The sequence below is a fragment of the Aptenodytes patagonicus genome, chromosome 16 (genome assembly GCF_965638725.1).
Source record: "Aptenodytes patagonicus chromosome 16, bAptPat1.pri.cur, whole genome shotgun sequence".
NCBI lineage: Eukaryota > Metazoa > Chordata > Aves > Sphenisciformes > Spheniscidae > Aptenodytes > Aptenodytes patagonicus.
The window spans coordinates 3,140,522-3,164,289 of NC_134964.1; the positions used below are offsets into that span (position 1 = coordinate 3,140,522).

Consider the following 23,768-nt stretch of genomic DNA (forward strand, 5'->3'; position numbering starts at 1 on the left):
AATTCCATAATGGCAGTGAGGGCTTTATTGCATTAAACTTTTTAAGAGAAACAGGAGCTCTGTGCCTGTGGGGCTTAGCATGCAGGAGGAAACTTTGAGGAAATGTTAGATAAACAAACACTTCTGGATACTTCTGAAACATCTTAATTGCTCTTAACAATCTTTACTTTTTCAACACCTACTAAAAAGGTCTCATTGCTTGTGCTGTCTTATTTGTAGATTGCAAGGTACTTTGCAAAGAGCAACAGCGTCATTATCCCTGCTTGCTTGTGCAGATGCAAGTTGCAGGTCAGAAGATGTGCTGGAGGACCTGGGGCTATAGCAGGGCCAGGGCAGACTCCACAGCTGGTGTCTGACCTGCCAAGCCACCAGCTCCCTGTGCATGAGGGGTTGTGGCCATGCTGAAGGTGCTGTGACTCAGAGCTAGAAATTTGATTGCATGAGGCAGAGAGGCTTCAATGAATACTACATGGCATACACCAAGAACAAATCCTTTTGGACATCTCTTGGAGCGGTACCTAGGGAAAGTTTCAGGCTTAATAAGGCTGACACAGAAAAGTGGGAGAAAGCATATACGCGTGTGCTTATTGTTGTACAGTGCTGAAGTGTCTTACTGATATTACTTGTGTATCTGGAAGACCTGTTGAAAGTTCAGCTAGAAAAGCATCTAGATAGCTGCTCTGAGTACGTACCTGGAGATTCAAATGCTGCAGGTAAAGCTGTCCTTTTGACTGCTTGTGTGTTCATTAGTTAACTGGGTTTGAGCGGGTGGGGTTGTTCTGAATTTCTTAAACCTCCGTATGCTAGGAGTTTTTACAGTCATATAAATTGGTATTTCAGGAAAAAATGGAAGGTGACACCTGCATTTCTAGTAGCAGTTTTTGCAGATCTTAAAAAGCTGCAGCTTCTGGCTGACTCTTCTCATGTTGAGGTGAAAAAGGCACTGAGAAAAATTGGTGTCATCAGCATAGAACATCATTAGTTCTGCAAAAAGGGGGTTTAAGCCTCTGTGGCTCTAGCATAGGAGTGTCCAGAGGCTACGGGGGTTGACTTGAAGCGGTGCTGCTGCAAGCGGTGCCACTGTAACAGCATCCCACTGAACGTGCTTGTCAGAAGGGCAGCTGGTGCTTGCAGTGGTGCCAGGCTGCCAGTGCCCTGGGATTCCTGGGGAAGGAGCTGGGCAGATGACAGTTGGGCCTAAATATGAGGTGTATCCGTGAATGAAATGCTTCATTACTTGTGCCAGTAAACTAAGCCTTAAATGCATGATTGCCTTGACTTACTGGCAATAGTTGTGGAGCTTGCAGGTGAGCTTTGGAGTGGAGCTCTGAGTCAGAGCATTTGCAGGACATGCTCTGGAGTCATGAGTTGTTTGTGTCACGCTGGATGGGAATTGTCAAAGCACTATTGTGTTGCTACGTATCAAACAAAGGACAGAGTAAAATCTTAGGCTTTATTTTTTCAATTAAGAATTCTTATTTGTCCCTCAGGGACAAGCAAATAGAAAACAGCTTGTCTTGGCTATTGTGAGTGTTCATGGGGCAAGGAGGGGAGGGAGGGGACAAACAGCAAGAGCAAAGTGTTGCAGTAATGAGAATGACATCTTATTTTAGTTGATACTTAATCAAGACGCGGTTCCAGGAAGCAGGAACAAATGGCTTTAGGTTTGTTTTTTTTTTTTTCCCCTGCTATCTTATCTTTGATTGTCACCAAGACTTACCATAAATGTTTTAACACCTGCCAACTCTTTCTTCACCTTATAGATTTTTGCCCATCCTCAGAGTAAACTGTTAGACTTACCTGGATTGCTTTTGTTTAATCGATAATATTAATACATGAAGTCACTGAAACTTAGTCCTGTGATTATCTTCTTTCAAAGGATGCCTCTTTTATTATAAAAACTTTGAGGATTTTTATTACTTCAAGTGCATTTTGACAGTAAATTAGGGCAAAACTGACTGCATTTTATAGCTGGGTGTTGTGTCCCTCTCTCATATAGAAGAGAGACACCAAATCAGAGACAGTATTTGAGCCCTTGTGGAAGGTGCAAGCTACCTTAGGGGCTCGCAGGAACCGGCCTTTGTAAAGCAGGTCAGCCTTTTTGTTTTATGGCTTTTATTCAGTATCGCTCTTGCTTACCAGGGCATCCAGAGAGTGAGTTATTGCTTCTCCTGTATCCTCTTAACTGCCTTGAAGGATGGTTTGAATTGCCTCCCAATTCTTCTTTTGCCAGGGTGGTGAAATCCAGGACTGTGCCTACGTGGACAGCGAAAGTGCCTACGGCGAGTTGGAGCTCTTTCCTGATGACGACGCGATGACTCTAGCACAGCAAGAGGTTCACCATGAGTCTGACATGGACAGTGCTATTGAGAGCGCCCAGAGCTCGGAGGCCTCCGACGTATGTCGGAATGAGGAGAAGGACAGTGTGCTTGGTGGCCTGTTTCTGCCTGGTGACAAGTGAGTGGTGGTTTAGCTCCATGGCAGCCCTGTTTTGAGGCATGTGCAAAAGAACCAGGGAGGAAGGAGCCTTTATGTGACTAATCCCTACTGTGGGAGACTGAGGATGCCTGAAGGATTTAGAAACTTAATATCCATTTACAATATAAAGGAGATGGATGTCCAGGTCCTCTAAGTGGCTTAGACAGTCTCAGCCCTGGCTCCTTCTGGCATGTCCTGTGAGCACTCATGGGACTTGTATGTTGCATGTTGAAGTGAAAGTGTTGGGTCTTTCCAGAATGGATCACTGCATTGGCATCCCCCAAACTTAGGATCTTCTGTGTTCCCATAACCTTTAAATGCTGGAATTAAAACAAATACTTCCTGCAAAGCAGTGCAATATGGGGAATGCTGCTTTAGCCTTTTGTACGTCTAGTTATCTGAAGATGTGGGCTCTGCAGATTTGCTTTGCAGCTCCATGTACCAAGTTAATTCTGTGTGTTTCTAATTTTCCATAACCTTTAGCGCGCAACAGTAACTTGTGTTTAACACAGGGTGTCCTGGCATGTGCATGTGTAACCACAGTTTGCTGTTAACACTACAGTGTCTCTGTAATCCTAACTTGACTCTTCCCAGGCGTGTACCTGGGGGGTGTTGGTAAAAGCCGACTGGGGGAAAGGGACCCAACTTGATTTAAGCCTGCTTTGAGCTGAGTTAATGCAGTACCATGCGACAGAGCTCAACTGGGCTTGCTTTGTAAGCCTCTGCCCTGTCTTCCCTATTTTTGACTTGTCATCTTGAGCTTCTTTCATTGCTAAGGCAGTCCCCCTCCTCAGGTGCTCTCTGTGCAGCCTTATTCCTACCATCCTCCTGAATTTCTCAGCTAGCTGAGATCTGGCCTTCTCCTACTTGCCCAAGCAATCCCAGAGAATTTATCAAGGTAATTCCAGTTTTCATCAGCTCTTTATCAAACTTGTCTCCTTGCCTTGCTTCTTCAAAGCACCCATCCTTGCGGTGACTGACTTTTACCCATACTGCGTTTGAAATGAGTTTCTTTCCTCCCAGCTGTGCCGTTCAGGCTCATGTGAAGGGGGTGGGGGAGGCATTGTGCATCCTGTACCCTCTTTCTAGGGGGGGCTGCTAAGAGCTACTGTGCTACTACTAATAGATCTTAGTTTATCCTCTGAGGCCTCCTCAGCTTTGGTAAATCTGTGGGAAAACACTTGGGAAGCTTCATGCTTTTGTGTTAAAAGACATGATAGAGATTTTTACCTTGGCCAAACCACGATACCTGCTTGTTGAAGAAGCAGGTGGGTTGTGTATCAGATGTGTCAGCCCTCTGTGAAGTCCTGCGCTGGAGAACAGGAAATAGCTTCAAAAAAAAACCCCAAACCTGAAAGCTTCCTTCAGAAAGTGTTAGAATGGGGAAAAACAGCTGCTTTTAGCAACTATGTTGAAAATAACTGCGATTCCTAGACGGTTTCCAGCCTGAGGCTGGTTATGAGTTCAGGATCTGCCCTGAGCATGGACTGTTTCAACCCAAGCAGTTTAAAGTTTGGCAAAGCTTATGAATAACTACAGATTAAAAGTTCTAAGCAACATTATCAGGTGGGTCCAGCAGTGGTGACTGCATAGCTGCCATAAGAGAAACTTAGCCAGGTAATGCATGGGGGATAAGAATGCTGAACTCCAGTCTGTTGACAAGCGATGACGTTCCAGGGCTATTATGCTAGAGAGTGGATTTTATGGACAAGTATTACGTTATCATCCCAGCTGAGGACTGGTCATTTACCTCCATCCCTGGTGGAAGCGTTATGAGGAGCTTCTTCCTAAGCTGACTTGGTGTAACAACATTGAGATGAAAACAGCAGCTGCAGTTACACAGATCATAGTCACCCAAATACTTACCAGTACACTGTATGTCTGTGGCACAGCAGCTCTTTATGAATAGATGTTAGTGTGATGTGTTGAGCTTCTCACTAATCCGTCTCCCAGCCAAAGAGCCTTGTTAGGTAGGTTTGATCTATTTCTGGTATTATTCCTATCTTCATCCTTTAGTAGTGTGCCAGGCTTGACTTGCCCTAATTTCTGTTAATGTGAATTAGATAAATGAATTGCAGGTTATAAATGAATCTCATCAAAACAGGAGAAACAAAAGAGCATACATCTGAAACATTGGCAGGCTTCCTCTTCTACTAATTGCTTTTGGAGGGAAGGGATATGCAAATAATGCTTGCGCCATCCGCCAAAGGAACGCTGTTGCCTCTCTTGTTTACAGCTCACAAGTGTAGTATTACAGGAAGAGGAATCTCCCTGTCTGCGGAAGTGCAGGGCATGGTTAAGAGGCTCAAGGTAGACTCAAAAGAAACCTAGGAGGCAATATTGTTGAGCTGCTGGAGAACAACATCGACTGGGAGCTACTGTCCCATGGCTCAGCTAGTGGAGTTGAAGATACAAGCACTGTGCACTGAAGCAAAGGGAGTGAAAAACTTAACCCAATCTGCACAAAGCGTCAGCAGATTGAATCAGTGCCTTGTCTGTATTGCAGAGAGGCGCTGGATTCTGCTTTGTAGTAGGAACAGTAACATGTCAAGCAACTCCAGGGCTTCACAAGTGGAGCGTGTGTTTCAGGCCTTAGATGTGCATTTTCTGTAGGCAGAAGTTTGCTTATAAGAACTTGTATGTGAATTTACTGGCTTGTCTGTTTGAATGCCTTACTGAGGTGGGAGCTGAGCAAACCTGTGTAAAATACCTGTCTCTGCAAGACAGCATGCTGCATGACTGCAGGGTAGTCTGGACTCTGGGCAGGAGAATCGCCGTGCACCCTCTGCAGCAAACTTGCTCCGTTGTATTAGACGTGATGTGCTCAAAACTATTCTGCCAGCTGCTTTCCTATGGTGCCTGGCTCTGCTGATCTGTTTACCTGTATGTCCTCTCTCTCTGAGGTCACAGGGTCCTGCCATTCCCTACCTGTTTGGCATTATCTTAGGTACTTGTCTGGTAGTAAAGCACCTTTTTCTTGTGGTCTATATCTCCTCTGAAAGACGCACTTTTGTCACGATGGAAGGAAGGGCAGGAACTCAGCCTCCATTAGGTCACATCTGTAGCTTTAGTGACACTCTGGCGTGCGGTGAGCTGAAGTTTGTTTCTGGCCATACAAGACAGTGGCTGGAGCTCATGGGGTGTGGGAGAGGGTTTACGGGGACTATTGGGAAACTCTGATTGTGGAATAGAGCGACAGCCTCTGGCTTGTACATGTTCCTCTCGCTATCCCATGCATTTCGGAGTTGTCTGCACAGTTCCTGCATTCAGAGCAGAAGTCCCATAAGCAACAGTCTTCACCACTACATGGAAATGGTGACTAAGGATTGTTGAGGTGTGCTCTTTAAAGTGAAGTGGTTTGTGTTGATCCAAACCCATCTCACAGGTAGCTTGTCTGTAGATTCTCATGCTCTTGTCTTTCAAGACACTATGTCAAATGCACATCAGATGTGTTTAGCACTTCAGTTTTTTAGCACAAAGTTGGTGGGTTACAACTTCAAATGAGGGAACAAGCTGTAAAGGTGGAAGATTCCATGTGAGGTGAGATGCTATCAAAGTCGGCCTTCGAGACGTTTTGACCTCTTGTTTCAGGTCAAGTCCTCACAACCCTTCTGCAGCATCTGACCTCTCAACTTATTCCACTGCCTCTCTGATCAGTAATGAAGAACAGTTTGAAGACTATGGGGAAGGAGATGATGTGGATTTTACTCCCAGTAGCCCATGCCCTGATGATGAGACCAGAACCAACGCCTACTCTGACCTTGGCTCATCTGTATCTTCCAGGTTGCTCCTTATTCATTAACAAACAATTTTTCAATTTTGTTCTTCTCTGAGCACAGGTGACCATACCAGAGTTTACACTCGTTACACAGACTCACCTTAAAAGCAAAATGTTATCAGTTCATTTTCTGCCCTGCAATTGACAGACTACATTTAATAATAAGAGCTATAGCAAATCTGTTGTTTCTGATAACCTCTGTTGGGTTCTGTTGAAATAACTGGGCTGTTTTGCTTGTAGAGATTTCTTTCTATTGCAGACTGTAAATTTTTACAGTTAGGGCTAGTATTGGAAGTTACCTGCTGCAAGCTGGAAACCAGCTTAGCGCTATGCACCAGCCCTGATGCAGTGGAGAGAAGACCTGCAAGAGAGCTGCTCCTCTTTAGTGTTCTGATACTACAAATCCTTAGCGCTAACCTGTAAGGTGAAGTGCTGTATACGGACAGGGATTTGTTTGAAGCAAGCATCCATATTGACTTGAATGTCTTGGAGAACATAAGCAAGTAGCTGCTGTCTGTTAGGAGCTGGAAACGCCACTACAGTCCACCAGTTTCCTGGACGTGACCTCAGTCTCTGTAGCTCTTACGTCCTGTGACCAAGTCAGTTGCTGATTTTAAAATCCTTCCCCAAGCAAGGGAATGGGTGAGCAGGTTTGGGGAAGTGCCGAGCATGAAGATGCTCTAGGATTTGACTGCTTGGATCAATAGCACACGAAGGTCTTGTGCTTCATTGCTAACACAGGACAACCTCACTGCATCCCTCTGTTCTGCATGTAACCCCCATGTGCTACCCTCTGTTTCAAGGACTTCTGCAATCCAACCTTGCCACCTCTGTCATGCATGCAGAGCCAGCACCCCTCTCCACTGCCCCTTCATGATGATGGCTTGTGTCCTTCATCCCCTATTTCCTCAGGTTTATGCAGCCCTTTCCATTCCCATTCCTGGGGCTCTGTGCGCTTCATGCCATGATTGCTCTCTTTTATTTGAGTTTATTTTCTCTTTATCATGCCAAGAGCTACTGTTATCTCCTCTTTAGACCTATGTCCACTTCTCCCTTCCTCCTCATTCTAGGATTCCTTCTGTCCTACCATCTGAGGGGGTTCATGTAACTTCTTCTTACCAGCCTGCTCTGTTTTTCATCTTCCTGTCTTTCTCTTGAAGAAAAGACTCTTCAGGTTGCATGCCAGGCTTCAGCGGGAAGATGGGCAAGATGAGAATGGGACACATTGCTGAGGTGGAACATACTAATGTAGCTGCTTTTGCTACATGCATCGCATGGACTCTGTATACCTTGTGCTATTCTTCCAGTCACCCAAACTGATTCTTTCCACTGACACCCAGAACACGTCCTCTGTAAAGCCTCAACTCAGAGGATGTTGAGCTTAGTCTTAGGTAGCCCTAAGACTAGCATTCTCCATCATCACCTCTAAGTTTGATGAGCTGCGGTTAGAGGTAGTTCCCCAAGTCCCTCGTCTGTGATTCTGACACACAGACACACAGTCAAGAGGAAAATCTGTTGTGAGTTGGTTACTATAGCCAGTAACGTCTCTCCTTTCCTGCAAACAGTGCTGGCCAAACACCCCGAAAAATGAGGCATGTTTATAACAGCGAGTTACTGGATGTTTACTGCTCACAGTGCTGCAAAAAGATAAATCTACTCAACGATTTGGAAGCCAGGCTGAAAAACTTGAAAGCAAACAGGTAAGCAGCCTCTTGCACTGCTTTTAGCAATGCCCCCTTGGAAGGGGACTAGCTAGTAGCAGGAGGAGAGAAAGAAAGAGCCCTCTCCTTCCCTGTATCCCTTTCTATCTTACACGTTGTTCTTACAAAACAGTAAGAAATTCAGACATTAACATCTAGCCTGAACCAAAATGCTGTTCTTCATTAGCTAGTAACTATTTTTCTGACTTAAGGTGCAGACAGCATTAATAAACTCAAATATTTTAAGCAATGAGATCTTTGCAGAGTGAGAGTGATATTTCCAGGAATTTTTTCCAGGAAGTGGGGTCTGCTGTGCTGCTTAGTGCAGATCTACACTTACCTACTGTTTTCTCCAGGTGAGAAGGAGTGATCTGGCAGATCCTTAGCTAATGCATATAACCTTACATACACCTCTCCTAAAGCTATTGGTCAGCAGAGGTGCTTCGTTCCTGTGGGATTTTTTTTGTCCTCAAGGGAACTCGGAAAAATGATGAATCCTATGGCAGAAGTTACTTTTGGGGTTCTTTGCAATTTCAGCTTTTTCCTTACATGTCTATCTCTGCCACTCCATCCACTTCTAAACGGTGCTGAGCACTTGGAAAGAATCCAGTGCTTTCAACAATCATCTAGTGGTTTTGAAGAAAATTATTTGGTGGGCTTCTAGCTCCCCCTAGAAACTGAATGTAAATCCTGCCTGTCTGCATAATCTTTGGCACAGAGCACACTGCACTGCTTCTTCTCTTGATGACACAGCAGCATAGTACTTGATATGAACAATGTTCCTGCCCTAGCAAGGAGTCTGCTAACACCCAGACCACGACCAGCTAGGGCTTTGGTAATTTTATGAGTGAGGCTGTGTATACCTGGCTGAAAGAGAGCGATGCTCTGACAAAGAGCTGTATGTCTGTGTGCACACAGAGATGCGACATCCTTTGATCGAGAGATACAGCTGGATATTTTGATTTGGTTCTAGTGCTGTTGTCTGGAGTCTGGTCCTTCATTTAGATAATACTAGTCTCTGGCTGCAAAAGGGAACTGTAAAAATGGAAAGCATCTCAGTTCCTGTGCTGAACTGGGAAGCATTATGGGGAAGGATAAACTAACTGTTTATAAAATCGTCTAAAAACTGGGAATCTAGAATAAATGTCCATCACTAACTCAGTGTCCCTTTGTGGTGTTTCTAATGTTAGTTTCGCTCTGATTTACACTGACAGATCTCTGCTAAATATAACAGTATTTGTAAATTGAATTATTAATGATCACAGTAATTTGTGGCTTCACTCGTCTTCACATTGTTGGTAACTGCAGCTTTTGATTAAGTTGTCTAAGAATATTGTTCACAGAATCACTTTTTTTACTTCACTAAAAAAGTCAGTATTATGTTTCATTGTGCAATTCAGCTGGAGTTTAAATTAAGATTGAATACAACACTGATCAAATAAGTGTTTAATTCCTATATCATTCCTTCTGTATCCATGTAGCCCTAACAGGAAAATATCAAGCACAGCTTTTGGAAGGTAAGAGTCTTCAACTTTTTTATGAATACATGTGGAATCAGCTGTAACAATTCCATAAGTGGGGGTGGGAGGAGGGAGGAGGAATAAGTTTAGGAAAACAAAAATTGCCAAGACAAGTTTTCAAGGGAAGGGGCCTGTATTTGGATAGGGATGTTACAGAATATAGAAGCCACTGCTAGTCTTGGAGCAGGCCCCTGAACTGGAAAGAGCTCTGTTAAGAACATAGATAGTTGCTTCCTTGTCTGCCAGCTTTCAACCTTTATACTGCTATTCCATCGGTCCAGCTATTGCTTCTTTCGCCCTCATAATGTGGGCCTTTTCGTTGTTGCTGTTGCCAAAATGCAAAGGAAACCAAGGACATCCCTTTAAAAAAGGACATACAGAATGGTGATCTTCCTTTGACTGAATGAACCAGCCCTGGGCTGGGGAGGGCTGTAAGTTTCGAGAATATTTTAGATAATCTCCAGTGTTATATATTCTGACACTATTCTCTAGTGGGAACTGCTTGAAAATTTTTTTTTTTGTTTTTTAAAGAAGCTCTTAGGGTATGAAATTTTCTAGATTAACTGTATCAACCAGTGCACAGTGGTGACCTTACTTTAAATTTCTAGTAAGGCAAATACAACCCAGTACATACTTTGAATAAGGCTAAGTAGTTTTTAAACTGTTAATGCTGGTGGCAGATCCTATCAAAAGCAACAAAGAACTCGTACCCTAGAACTAATGTCATTGATTGTGCTCAGTATGACTTCATTTAGCTAGCAGTCTCTTGTAAGACTTGTGCTTAAACAGTTGTAATTGTCACCGAAACGATTGCACAGATTTTAGCGTTGGATGCTGAAAGCGCAAAGCCAGGCTATAAGACAGTACCCAGACTTTTTCTCCTCCATCTTCATCAAGCCAAATATTATCCTTCTGATCTTTCAGACAACTCTTCCACAACAGTAACTTCAGCAGCAGTAATGGCAGCACAGAAGACCTATTCAGAGACAGTATAGACTCCTGTGATAATGATATAACTGAAAAGGTGAGAAGCTGTGTGCATTGCGATTAATGTACCCAACAAAATCCTGCTGGAGACATGCATCAATTGACGAAGCTCTCTTGCTTACGGTTACCGGTCATCTAAAGTAGCTCATTCAAAATGTCCTTGATATTCCATTAATGTTATGACTTCACTTCACAAAAATGCAAGAACTGTGCAAGTACAGATCTAGGCATTGTATTAGTACTTCTTTACTGTGTATTTGCATTGATCACCTTCAAGGAAGATGCAGGGTCTGGGGAACTCGGAAATTCAGAGCTTGATTTTGCTGCTGGCTTTGCAGGGAAGTATGCCCCCTTTAAAAAGGGTAGCATAGCTAAATGACAGTTACAAAGAGCGAAGAGAGATTCAAACTCTCAATTCTTTTTCACTTCCCCTTCCAGGTAACGTACCTAGAAAAAAAGGTGACAGAACTGGAGAATGATAGCCTGACAAATGGTGACCTGAAGAGCAAACTGAAACAAGAGAACACACAGCTAGTTCACAGGTAATAAAGCATGGAGCCAGTTCTCTTTATCATGTCAGAACAGAGCTAGAACAAAGTTGGAGGGAAGGAACATCTCTACCTGTAAAATATGACCAAGTCTTCTGCCTTAATGCTGACAGGCAAAATAAGATAAGGCTTCATCTGAGAAGTCCAAGTGGAATTGGGCTGCCTTGCTGAATTTTCGGCAAGCAGAGGCCACCTAAGCACGTTTCTTAGTACAGAGATATTACCAACTTGTACAGAGCAAGCTCTTCTGTTATAAGAGAGCTGACCACTGGATTTTTTTCTTGCACGTAGCAAGAGCAGAAGGCTGGGTCATAGTCCCAACTTCTTGAGACTGAGAATGAAAGAACAATAGATGAACTGATACTACTTAATTCTATGCTTATTGGGAAGATTAAATACCAAGAGAGATATTGGGAGAGGTTAAATGCCAAGAGGGATGGTGACGTGGAATGAAATAAAGGAATGGGGAGGAAAGGGAGAGGCAATGAAGTTGCAGAAGGTTTTTTTGGTGGTGGTTTTTTTTTTTAAAGTACTTGTGAAACTGTTACTGAAATGAGATCTGGTTTCCTTAGAGTTCATGAGCTAGAAGAACTATTGAAAGACCAAGAAACATCAGCAGAACAGACCCTGGAAGAAGAGATAAAGAGACATAGAGAAGCATATAGCAAGTATGAAAAAGAGAAAGGCACCGAAATTGAACTGCTAAATACAAGGTAACAAACATCTTGGTGCCACCCAGAACAGAGTACAAGTTCTTCTTTTCTTCATCTTTACTTAGCATGTAAACGTAGGCTGTTCACAACCAGACAGTGCACAGATGGTTATAGGTTAGTAGTTCTATAGAGTAGCTGTGCAGTTGCATGTCTAATGCCCAAAAGCTTGGAGGATGGTTTACATTAATGCTTTAACCCACATGGCCCATGTAGACAGCTTAGCTGGATATTTGGCATGGATTCAAGGAGGGAATTGTGACCTGCTGTAGCAAACACTTGTGTCTGCATTTGTTTCTTCCTACTTAATTCTTTTTAGATACCTGTTAGGAGCATAAAAATCTGAGGGTCAGTGTGGCATTTTTGGCCCTAAAAACAAACAAAAAGCACCCAATAGCTCATGAGAAAAAGTGCTAAGATTAAAAGATGTTCTTGATAGAGATGTCTCTCTATCAAGTGCAAGTGAAATGGCTTTTTAGAGCATGCCGTTTTGCATGTCTGCATTCTTGAAGAGGCATTTGCTGTAAGATTTTTGTTATTTACACAGGGTTCAGCAACTGGAAGAAGAAAATGGTGAGCTGAAAAGCACTGTCACACGTCTGAAATCACAAACGGAGAGATTAGATGAGGTAACAAAACTCCTGAGTGCTTGAGCAATTTAACAGCAGCTTGATTTGTGTAAGAGCAAACTCATATAGTGATTGGCCCAGCTTCTTTAACTTGCCTTACCTAAACAAGAATATTGATGGAATTGGAACATTGGTCACCTTTAGTGGCAGGAACGCCCCAAGAAACATGCCAGCTTATGACTAGCTGTGTCTATAGATTTGTGTTGTAAAACTGAAGATGGCTTATGCACTCGCAAGCTATGAAGTTCCCCATTTATTCTAGGAAAGGCAACGCATGTCAGATAGGTTGGAAGACACTAGTCTGCGACTGAAGGACGAGATGGATTTGTACAAGAGAATGATGGACAAGCTGCGGCAGAACAGACTGGAATTTAACAAGGAGAGGGAAGCCACACAGGAGGTAGGTGTGAAGAGGGATGTAAGACCAGGCAATCGCATCTCATCTGCATGGAAGCCCGTCTGAAAAAGAATGGACAGGCAGGATGAACACTGAAAATACAACATCCAGTGAATGCATTACTGGATTGTGTTTCTATGGGAGGGGTACCCATAGGGCGATGAATGCTGCAAGAATACCTAATAAATGGCAATCCCTGACCCAAAGGTTTACAGCTCTTTGAGAACTTGCAGCCTTGAATGTGTGCCCTAACATTTCCTTTACTAAGTTTGCAAGGGGAATTACGCTTCTCGGACACGAAGCTTAGAGAGCAGAGCCGCTTCCAGCTCTGAAGCAGTTTAAGTGACCTGTGCTTCCATAGAAGAGCAAGTGGCTGTGTTGTAGGAATGTCCAGCCTCAACCAGGCTCACACAGTGCTTGTGTCAGAGTACGGAGGTGCAGCACAGAGATGGCTGCTTCCAGGGAGGGCTGGTTGTGCAGGGGCTGGAGAGACACAGCCTGCTTGCATGCCCACAGCTCATTGAAGATTTGCGGAAGGAACTGGAGCACTTGCAGCTGTACAAGCTGGAATGTGAGCGTCCTGGACGTGGGAGAAGTTCTTCATCCAGCGTGAGTGAATTCAATGCCAAAACCAGAGAGGTGGAAATGGAGCATGAGATAAAACGGCTGAAGCAGGTGAGCAGGGGAGGGCCTCTCGATCTGTGTGAAATGTACAGGACTGTTTTGAAAAAATGCCTATAGCTGCAACCCCTAGCACACTGCCTTCAGATTTTGTCCCCTCCTTCCCACACAAGCACAAGACCCGCATTGCATCTGTCTAGGACTTCTTTGCACCGGTGGTGTAAATTGTGCACATAGGAAACACCTGTGATTCAGGTGGGGCGGACCTGTCACTAGTGGTAAGAGAGTTGCTGTTAGCTTGCAGCCTTACTCTGTCATGCAAGCTACCTGTGATTTTAAAAATGTATTTATTTTTTAATGAAACCTTGTAGGAGGAACTTAAAAGCAATGTCTTTTCATCCTTAAATAGGAGAATCAGAAACTTCGTGACCAAAATGATGATCTTAATGGACAGATCCTAAGTCTTAGTCTTTATGAAGCTAAAAATCTCTTTGCAACGCAAACAAAAGCCCAGTCACTGGCTGCTGAAATTGATTCTGCGTCAAGAGATGAGGTAATAACACTTTTTTAATCAAGTACTACATGCAAAAATACGCATTTTTCAATGTAATTAACTGTCAAGGTTGAACTGTCTGAAGCTGACAAACGAACAACAGAAAAATCTGCTTTACTAGGAGTTCAAGAGTGTTAGATTGCCTTAAATCTAACAGTGGTTTTGGATGCTTCTTTTAATATAACTCTTCCATTTGTGTGTCTCAAAAAATTTGAATTATTAGAATCTCAGTGAACTGTTCTACAATGGATGTATTTTAACATCTTCTGTCTTATAGGGTGTTGTGCTATTATGACATTAATTTCATATAGAAATTACCATAGCTAGTTGCTTAAATTTTTACTTTCTGTTCTAGATTTATTTCTAAGTTACTTCAGTAACAAGCTCTCACTTAGATCTAAATTTGAGCTATATATTCCCTGTAGCAGAGCTGAATTCTTGGAGAAAGTAGGTAGTGTGCAAGTAATAATCTGGTAATGCTTTGGAAGATATTATAGGAGACCCATTTGTACGTGGGCTGAGTCAAGCTGGTACAGCTTCCTTTAAGCTCCAGGACAGATAGTGAGATCAGGCCAACGGACATGTAAGAGCTCCAGGGAAACAGACAGGTTAGTGATGAAGGAGATGAAAAGGAATTGTTTCTTCTGGACAGAACTTCCCACTTCTTCTTCAAGAGGAGTCCTGAGACAAACCTTTTTACCCAATCTGTACTTGAATGACACTGTCAGCATTAGCTCCTGGGCAGTCCCTTGAAGTGAAGTGCATGCTTGAGTTTCTTGCTGAAGCAGAGCACTGTGAAGAAAGGCCGTTTAATTGTTGAACTCTAATTAGGTAAAAGCAAATTGGGCTTTTGCTATTGTCAAGACAAATCTTTATTTCTCCTTCTGGATCTCATGACTCTGGCTCATGCAATACCCAGCACTCCCCCTCTAAAGGAGGAAAGTGCCTTACAACTGTGGCCCAGGCTTAGTAAACCTCACCGACCTGCATAAACTTTTCCCGTTGTGCCATTTTTCCTGTATAATCAAAATGAAGGTAAGAAACTGCAGGTTCAGGGTGGGACTTTTATGAAGGTTAATGGAAATGGACACCCAAATCACATTAGCTTTAGGAGGATCTGGAGCTCTGACACTCCTGGGCAGCTTTGTCAGCTTGGCATTAAACGTGCAGAGTATAAAAAGCAAGCAGTCTTCATCTTTGGAGAGTTTGAGGGGCCTTTCACAGCTCAAAGGTCTAGTGAAACGTCTTTAATATAGAACATAGAATATTCAGTGGGTTGTTCTTGAGGAGTACGTAGCTGTGTTGTTTTGGGGTTTTTTGGTAGGTTTTTCTTGAGAGAGAGAGTATGCACATGATACAGAGGCAGCCCGTATTGTTCCCAGTGCAACACACTGAAATCCTTGTTCTGTTCAGCAGCCTCTCATGCAAAGTGCTTTAGATTTCAGTAGATATGAAAAAAATTGAGTATCATGAAGCTCTTGCACTGAGATGAGGAAGCTCATCTGTGGTGTGGATGCAGGAGGAATTGGTGTGTTTGATGGAGAATTTGTTACAAATGACCTGCCAAAAGATTCCTGGTGATGACAGTTCATCACCTTCCTTAATGGTAAGGATCTTTAACATACAGATTGTTTCTAATAGAGATACAGGGATGAGCTAGAGGTAGAATACCTGTCACAGAAGGGAATTAGTGATCCTGAGCAGGCGCTAGTCTCTCTCCTGTCTGAATTTCATGCTATTACGTAAACTAGTGAGAATATTTCAAGACTAACTTTGAAATGTTGTGTTTCAGCTCATGGAAGCCCTTAAAGAACAGGAAGAGATAAATTACAGATTGCGACAGTATATGGACAAGATTATTTTGGCAATCCTAGACCACAACCCGTCTATCTTGGAAATAAAGAATTGAAGAGAACATGAGAAGGAAAAGCAGCAACTGCCTGATATTTCTGCACATGCCACTGGATCTAAACAACACTCTGATACTGTAAATTAATCTATAAATATATATATACACTACATGTGAGTGTGGGTGCGCGGGTGTGTTTATATGATGTTTGGTACACTGTTACTTGTCATTGAATTGGCTTGGTTAGACTTTTTCCATGCACTTTCAATACCTGTGATAAGATGGATACTGTATATTAATGTAATAACAATATAACTGGATCATGCTGTTTTAGATACTGGACAAAATGACTCTACCTCTAGTTGTAAAGGTGAAAAAGACAATGGAAACATATGGATGTGGCCCTAACTTTAGGAGCAAGAATTGTTCTTTCGTTCTTCCAGGAATTTGGGTACCACAAACCAACTAACATACCCAGGTTCAGTTCCTGACTGGTGCTGACTGTGTAATTTCCTATTTAATTTAGTTTTAGTACTTAAACCACACATAGGATAAAACAAACTTTGGGGAAAGGGAAAGACACAAAGTAAAAGGGAAGAAGAAGAAGATACTGCAGAATTGTTGCTATTTGTGAAAAATCACCATCCACTTGTTTGCCACTGTCAGCACAAAGTGCTTTTTATGTAAGATCACTTTGGAGCCTGCTTTGGGATGCTCTGAGCCAGCCTGCTCTCTAGTATGTGTGCATGTGTATTTTTTTTTATGCCAGGGTCCCTGTAGCATTGAGGCTAAGAAGCTCTTCAAATCTGTTCCCCTATTTTCAGGGGTTTATCATGGGCCATTAAGATGAATTCTGGGATCCCGCCCCTTCCCCTCACCCTTAATTTTAAAGATTTCACTGAAGGAACACATTCTAGTTCCTACAAAAAAAGATACGGAACAAAAAAAGAAAAATCGCATGAAATAGCCCACTTCAGGGGGAGGACGAGCAGCCCTTGAAGTTACATGTTGAGTTGCTTTCCCACCCCAGACACACTGCACTCCTTTGAGATTGACATTTTGTGGGCAAGCTGTGGAGAGGACCGGCTGGGTCCTAACACAGTGGTGGAGAGGAGTCTGATGCGGAGTGACTTTTACCTATAGGGCAGTAAAAAGAAAAAGAGCTTGGTCTTGCAGAAGTTGCCAATCCAGACTGAGTACACACATGCATATCTAAAGCTCTGAATAGGGAACGCATCCTGATTTAGATGAGCAGTTGTGCAGGTGCTTAACTTTAAATGTGTACTGTGACTGCTCATAGAAGTCGGTAGGACAGAACATAAGCTTTAAAGTTGAGTGTATGCTTAAATGCTGCCTTAAATAGGGATGGACTTCAACATGTGCCTGTGTTCTCCTGAGCTGGATCTGTGTACTGTAGGGCTAGGACCTTTTTAATTAATAATGTAGCTTATATAAGGAGCTTATGGAATTGTTTGGATAGTTGAATGCTAAAAAAAAAAAAATTATTCCATGCACTTTTTTAAAAGTAAAAATCTCACACTCTTGATTCACACCAACTGGCACAGAAAAATAGGCCCAAGTATTTGGCTTTCCCCAATGCATAGAGATGTTTCCTCTATTGAATACACTCCCCAGAAGAATGTTACAGTAGCAATGACTGTGCTTTTCTGTGTATTTCTTGCTGTTGGCAGTGTCTTGCCCCTAGTATTCTCTTGGTGTATCTTGGTGTGTATATGTGATGCTTTTTTCCTGAATTTGAATACATAAAACATGTATTCAGTTATGGATGTAAATATATATATATATTTTTCTGCAATCTCTGTGCTCTTGCCTTCAGTGATGTGTTACCGGAGTGATGGGAAGGGGGGGCAAGTACTGAAATCAGGCTTTCTTGAAGGCAAGAAAATAAAACCAGTTTGTTTCTATGTATCTGCATTAGGTGGGTGTTAAAGTAACTGGAAAGCGAGAGGGACCAGAGGAGTAACTGTGGGACACAACATCCCAGCGCACAAAGATGTCTGTAGGACTTCAGTGCTCTGGGAGAAATGCTACAGCCTTGTTCAAACAGTGATGTCTCAGGGCTGGTTTCCTGAGGCTCTAGGGTCATCTGGAGGAAGGGATTTAAAGACTACTCCTTTGCCACCTGGCGATGGTGTAAAATGTCCTGTGCTAAATGGCAGCAGCTTCTGTTTGTGGAGAAGCAGGTGGGACACCATGGACACCCCACACACACGTCTTTCCCACCCGTTGCTGCTTCTGGATGTGCCACTCAGAAGGTAGGAGAGGAACAGTTAAGCCAGCTTGGTGCTACCTACAGCTCCCTGCCTACAGGACTCTTCACCTGCGCTTTAGTGGCGGCATTTCTCTCTGCGTGGTGCTGTTTGTGGGTTGTGCCAAGGACTTCGCTCTTTTTATAGGCCATAGAGAACTGTTTCAAATTGTCAGGTGGCTGTTGCTAACCTGCTGTGCCAAGCAGGGCTGGGTGAGCCAGCAGCCCTGCTACTGCAGCTAACTCTTGTTTGGTAAGTTACACTTCTGTCCTGCTCTCATGCAGTGGATTTAAATAAGAGTGAAGCTGCTGCAGGTCAGACTGGTGACCGAATGTTTTCCCCTAAATATTTTGAGGTAAACTGGACTCTGCTTCAGAATTTTAATAATCTAAAACCTATTCCTGATAGGGTCAAACATCAAATGTTGAGGACTATTTCACTGAAAATAATGCTGAGCGTTTGGGAAGCAGAGAGCCTGGCTTACTTCACTGAGACCGCAAAAGCCGGTGGATGTGATCAGAAGAAGACCTGGTCATAGAGGTAGCCAAGTTTTTGTGCAGGTAACTATATGTAAGAGATGAATAGTCACTAATAGTGACAAATAGTCACTAAATCTAGCTGAAATCCTGAAAGCAGCACTCTAGCCAGGGGTACCCAGCAGTGAATTTTCTAAAGACTTGCAGGTCATCTTGTTTAGCTCTGTACCCAGCTGCTTTAGCATTTAGAAGCTCTTCCTTGTCCAGTGTTTGCATTTGAAGAGTTGTCTTACCACCATGTTGGTGGTGTTTGTAGCTTTGTTTTTATTGCATAAAGGACTTACACTTCTGGTCCTGTGGGGCCTTCGGCATGGCACTGCTTTCTGTTACTGTTCAAATACATATCCAGACACTTGCTATGTTTGACAAACAATGTGAGCTGGAGGTGGGGGAGGCATTTCACTGGCAGATACATTTTCCTCTAAGGTATCCACCTCTAAAAATACTAATTAGCAATTGCATTTTTAGACTGAGTAACTACCATAACTACAGATAATAGACCAACCTGTCTTGCAGTCCAAGCCTTGGAGAACTCTTCTATCCCAGAAAAGAAGTCATCACATTTTATGACATGCAGGTAACTTGGTAATAAGGGATCACTTGATGGGTCACTGGGGCAGGGAGAAGAGTAATCTGATATCGATGTTGCAGAGAGTGCATATTTTGATCAAGTGTCAGACAGACACATTGGCAGAACAGACAGGAGATGTGGGAGATAGGGAGGCACCGGTTTCAGTGTCTATGCTCTGATAAATTTCTTATTTCTTTACTGTGAGCTTCCTTTGTGCTCACAGGCCAGCTGGGGAAGTAGTCTGCCTCTGTGTCAGTCTTACTGTTAGTGGAACAACGGCTTCACTTCCCTGGGTAAATAACTTCACACACAGAAATGTGGTATCATCTCACTCTAGCAATACTCAAATGCGGTAAACATTCTTGTGTCAAAACCATGCTTCTCATTTAACCCTCGGGGATGCAAACACAATCAAAGGTACTGTATCTTGATCTGCTCCTTAGTTCTTCCTACTGTAGATTGTGAAAAGCTAAGTGATATTCTGGTCAAACCAGTTGCAAACCACTGCAGGTATTTTTGTACAGTGGAAAAAAATGACTTGCTTCTGGCTAGAAGCTGTCCTTCATCAGGCTAATCCCACACACAAGCTACTGCAGAAAAAATCTCTTTCAAAACTTGCACTGAAGAGTACCTGAAATGTAGTCTCTCGAGATTTTTCTGATACTGGCTGCTTCCCTCCAGACATCAGTCTTCAGCTGCTGCCTAGTTCTGGTTTCGGAGTGTGATGCTGATTCAAAATTCTCTTGACATCAAAAGAGTATTTTTCAGCTTTTTGAATAACTTCTATTAAAGACTCAAGCTGTTTGAGAATTTGTCATGTTTTGAAGTGCAATAGTGACAAACTGTAACCATCCCATCTATTTTTAAGGAGGTTTTAATATGCAAATTTGTAGCAAGTCTCAAAAAAAACCCGACCCAATAAACTTTTGCTGCCAACTTTCCTTCTATGGTCTTGAGAGAAATTCTGATGTTTCTCAGCCAGCTCTGTAGGGAGTTGAACAGAGTGTCATTAATTCTCAAAGATATGTGTATCAACAAATATTTTGCTGTCTGAATGCAGCAAAAGTTTACTTTAGTAGAACTGCATTACTCTCCAGAGAGAATCTTGGCCGATAGTATTTAGGCTCCCTAATCTGGTTAGTAATTGAAGGCTTCGAAGCTAATATATAAACATACATTGTGGCCTGCTACATCAGTCACTGTTCAGCGGTCTCTGCATCAGAGTGCTAATGATGTGATGAATCTAAGAAACAGAATTTACAAATAAACGAATACTTTTTTTTCTTCTTTAATGGCAGTGAATATACAGTGGTTTTCTCTTAAAACAAATACTGTAAGTTGTGGTCTGAGGGATTTTTTCCAAGGAAGGAAGGAAGTAGCAGCTGATCAAACACTTGCCAAATCAGTGGCTTGGCTTATATTGATCTGAGTGAAAACTGGCTCAAGCTTTAACTGAGCAGTTCCTGGACTGGTTCTGGTGTAAGTAGCAATGCTCGTGTTCTTGTTATGTCATTTGTTATTCAAGGAATATTGTCAAGAAGGCATGACAGGTGATGTAACACGGCTGATTTTAAAGGATATTGTTCAACAGTTGCTGGCATTTTGTTCCTTTGCAGCATCCTCAGGGTTGTTTTCTCAGTATTTCTCAATCCAAAATATTGATCCTAGGAGCAGTTTGCTGTTGAAGCATGTGTGGGTTTCTTATTTAATGAAACTCTGCATGTGCCTTTAGAGTTTGATAAGGATTGCAGTAGGGGTTTGGTCTGAATCCTGTAATCCTGCACTGGGAGTTGGTCTGGTGTGCAAGAGAGTTGTTTCTTTGTGGGATTCTTCCCCACTATATCTTCTGTTAACCTTTACACTCTTGGTCTTGTCCCCAGCCTCTGTGCCTGCTGTTAGAGTGCCTGTGTGCCTTGGGGCAGCCACTTTAAGCGGGTGGGAGGGACAAACACAATATTCTTGGCTTCAGTACGGCTTTAGCTACTGAGACGAGTAATTTTAGCCCTGGCTTTATACCAGGCCAGTCCCTGTCCATGCCTTTTGTGCGGTCCTGAAGACAAGTTGTGTCCTATCTACGTGACAAAATGTTGTAGCTGATTCTCATGGTATGCAAGCACGTAGGGTGAACAAGCCTGAAGTTCATCCAGGTAAGGCATCATTGGGACGTCCCCGTAAGTTTTGCCTTGATTCTGTATAGCTATCCAATTGCATGCTGTACTTATACACTCTGTTTGCAAGGCACAGCCCTACTAGCTTAGCCTAGCAAGCGTACCTTACAGGTAATGACAGCAGCCCATTAAGGTAGAAATGTCTGCAACTAGGGTCACTGTACCATAGTTCATCGCAGTGCGGAGCCAGCTGACAGTGCCACATCATGTTCCTCAAACTTTTTCTTTTTTTTTTTTTAGCTTACTGGCTTAAGTTTCAAAGTTTTGTTCAACTGCGAAAGCAGTACCTATTCAAACATATAATTAGAGAGAGATTAGGTTTTACTTAAGCCTTAAACCTAATGAAAACATATATTAACAAACATGGACTACTTTGGTATAGTTTGGACACCTACCCCTAGAATCTGTATTTCTTTTTTATGTAGGTGTCCTTAGTGGTGCAGCTGTGACATCTGCACTGCCAGCTTTCGCATCACTCTTCCCAGCAGAGTGACATTCACCCCGGCAAACCCCCGTAAAGCCTGTTGTGCCCTGCCGAAGGGCGCGGAGGTGATTGTTCTGGCAGACACACATTCAACACGGAGACGGTAAAGGGTGCAGTTACTCTTCCACCCAGGCGGTTGGAGCAGTGATCTTACGCTACCCAACGTCAGCCCCATTTTATTTAATACCTTATCCATAGCTAAATTATTCTGGCTTTGGAGAAAGGAAGTCAGAAGGGGAACCAAGAATTTCATATCATGTGAACGCTTTAGTACGCTACAGGGCAGTAAATGTTGCACTGACGGTATGTTTAAATACTGAAATATTTTGAGAATTACTGTAAAATCAGTTGTGGGAGCCATTTGTTTTGCTTTGTTGCACAGACTGTACTTAGATTTTTTGCATCATTACATATTTTAGTACTTGTGCCTTTTACTTCTCTGTTGTGAGGATACATTTTATTTTCACATTTTATCTCCTGTTTTGGGCACTTTTTATATACGCTTTTTTCATTTGATCTTCATCTCTGGTTTTCATGTAATGTACATGTGTATATATAAAATAGATCAGATTTGTATTCATGTGCCTCTGAGATGTAAAAAATACTCATTTTGTACAGGTTTTTTTAGAAGCACTATGTCATGGTCTAAATTATGTAGCAAATGAAATTTAACATAATTAGCAGTTCTTTGTCTTGTTTTAGAAATAATGTGTCAGGTGGCTGGTCTCTTTTGTAAGGCAATGTCACACACGCACTCCCCATATTTATTGCTCTAGTATCATTACAAGACCAATTCTATCCACTTGTTGGTTTCAGTTAATTCAAAATAATAAAACACCTAACTAAATGTTACGGTCCTGACTTGGCGATTATAGTTTTTATTCACACTAAAGCCAATTTGCTTCTTTTTACACTTGAAATGGAAATCAGACCAGAATCTCATTTGAACACGTTGCCCGTTTCAGGTTAACTTCAGTTCTGGGATTATTTTTGTGGGAATGGGCAAGTGATTTACTTTGCCCATTGAAATGGAAAGAGAAATAGCATTACCGATTAACAGACTCTCCTTCTGAGAGAGGGTAAAATGCTTTAGATTACTTCTGTTCCCTCACTGGCTTCTGTGGCAGCTTTTCTAAGCTTTTCTAAGGACAGACCCTGGATCTGCATGACTGGAGATCTTCCTCTTGCAGATGTGAGAAATTGGGTGTCTCACTTTTCACATTTCGGCAACTGCGGAATAAACTCCTTCCCTTGGGATTTGTAGCACAGCACTCTCCTGCAGCATTTGGGAAGCTAAATAGATGCATTGTGAGACTGGGCCATCTGTAACTCCGGCAACCAGGGACCTGGTCCTAGAAGTGTCCTCCCCTCCCACCAACCTCTTGTTGAGCTGGTACTTTAATTTCTTGACTGTTGACCCCCTCATCTGGTGAGATGCTTGAATTGTTCCCTCTCTCGCACCTTGTGGTTTATCAATACCCCGCTCACGGCCCCTGGACACAGCAAGATAATAAACTGTGGTAAGTCACAAGAACGGAATCATCAATATCCCCTAAATCTCCCAAAACACAAAGTTTTGATCTGTAAAACAATATGTTCCATCCTCATGGAGCAGATTTTTTTTAACTGAATTTGGCATCCACTTGACAGATTTTAAAGCTGCCTTAGAAGCAAGGAGGTGTTTTTATTTTTTACTTCAAAGGCTGCTTGGTACGAAAATGAGCAAAGTCCACTCGCTCCATTGTTACTGAAAAAAACTAAAAAAAAGTCAGCAAAAGTGGCATATGACTATTTTTAATCTCGTTCTGTAATTTACAACACAAGTGAAGTGATGTCAGTACTGTTGCAATGTGCCATTACACTATTTTCTCTGTATTTTCTTGAAATACTTCCTGGGGACAATAAAGCTGTCCTTGCTGATGTGGATCCTTTCAGGTAGCTGTAATGTACAATCAGATATGTAAATAAA

The 23,768-nt window shown here is 42.5% G+C and overlaps 1 protein-coding gene across 8 annotated transcripts in view; it reads left to right on the top strand.

The window, feature by feature from the left end:
- Positions 1-17,586, top strand: part of RAB11FIP4 (RAB11 family interacting protein 4) — a 128,156-nt gene extending 110,570 nt beyond the window's left edge. For 5 of the 8 annotated variants that reach the window (XM_076353992.1, XM_076353996.1, XM_076353995.1 and 2 more), the window contains 12 exons: positions 2,234-2,457; positions 6,070-6,261; positions 7,822-7,956; positions 9,438-9,473; positions 10,401-10,500; positions 10,902-11,005; positions 11,584-11,724; positions 12,269-12,350; positions 12,613-12,750; positions 13,264-13,422; positions 13,778-13,921; positions 15,714-17,586. In XM_076353992.1, coding sequence (XP_076210107.1) covers positions 2,234-2,457; positions 6,070-6,261; positions 7,822-7,956; positions 9,438-9,473; positions 10,401-10,500; positions 10,902-11,005; positions 11,584-11,724; positions 12,269-12,350; positions 12,613-12,750; positions 13,264-13,422; positions 13,778-13,921; positions 15,714-15,830 — 1,572 coding nt within the window. In that variant the 3' untranslated portion in view covers positions 15,831-17,586. The remainder of the gene's footprint in view (positions 1-2,233; positions 2,458-6,069; positions 6,262-7,821; positions 7,957-9,437; positions 9,474-10,400; positions 10,501-10,901; positions 11,006-11,583; positions 11,725-12,268; positions 12,351-12,612; positions 12,751-13,263; positions 13,423-13,777; positions 13,922-15,713) is intronic. The other 3 variants (XM_076353993.1, XM_076354000.1, XM_076353994.1) reach the window with 3 other exon arrangements.
- Positions 17,587-23,768: the final 6,182 nt, after the last annotated feature.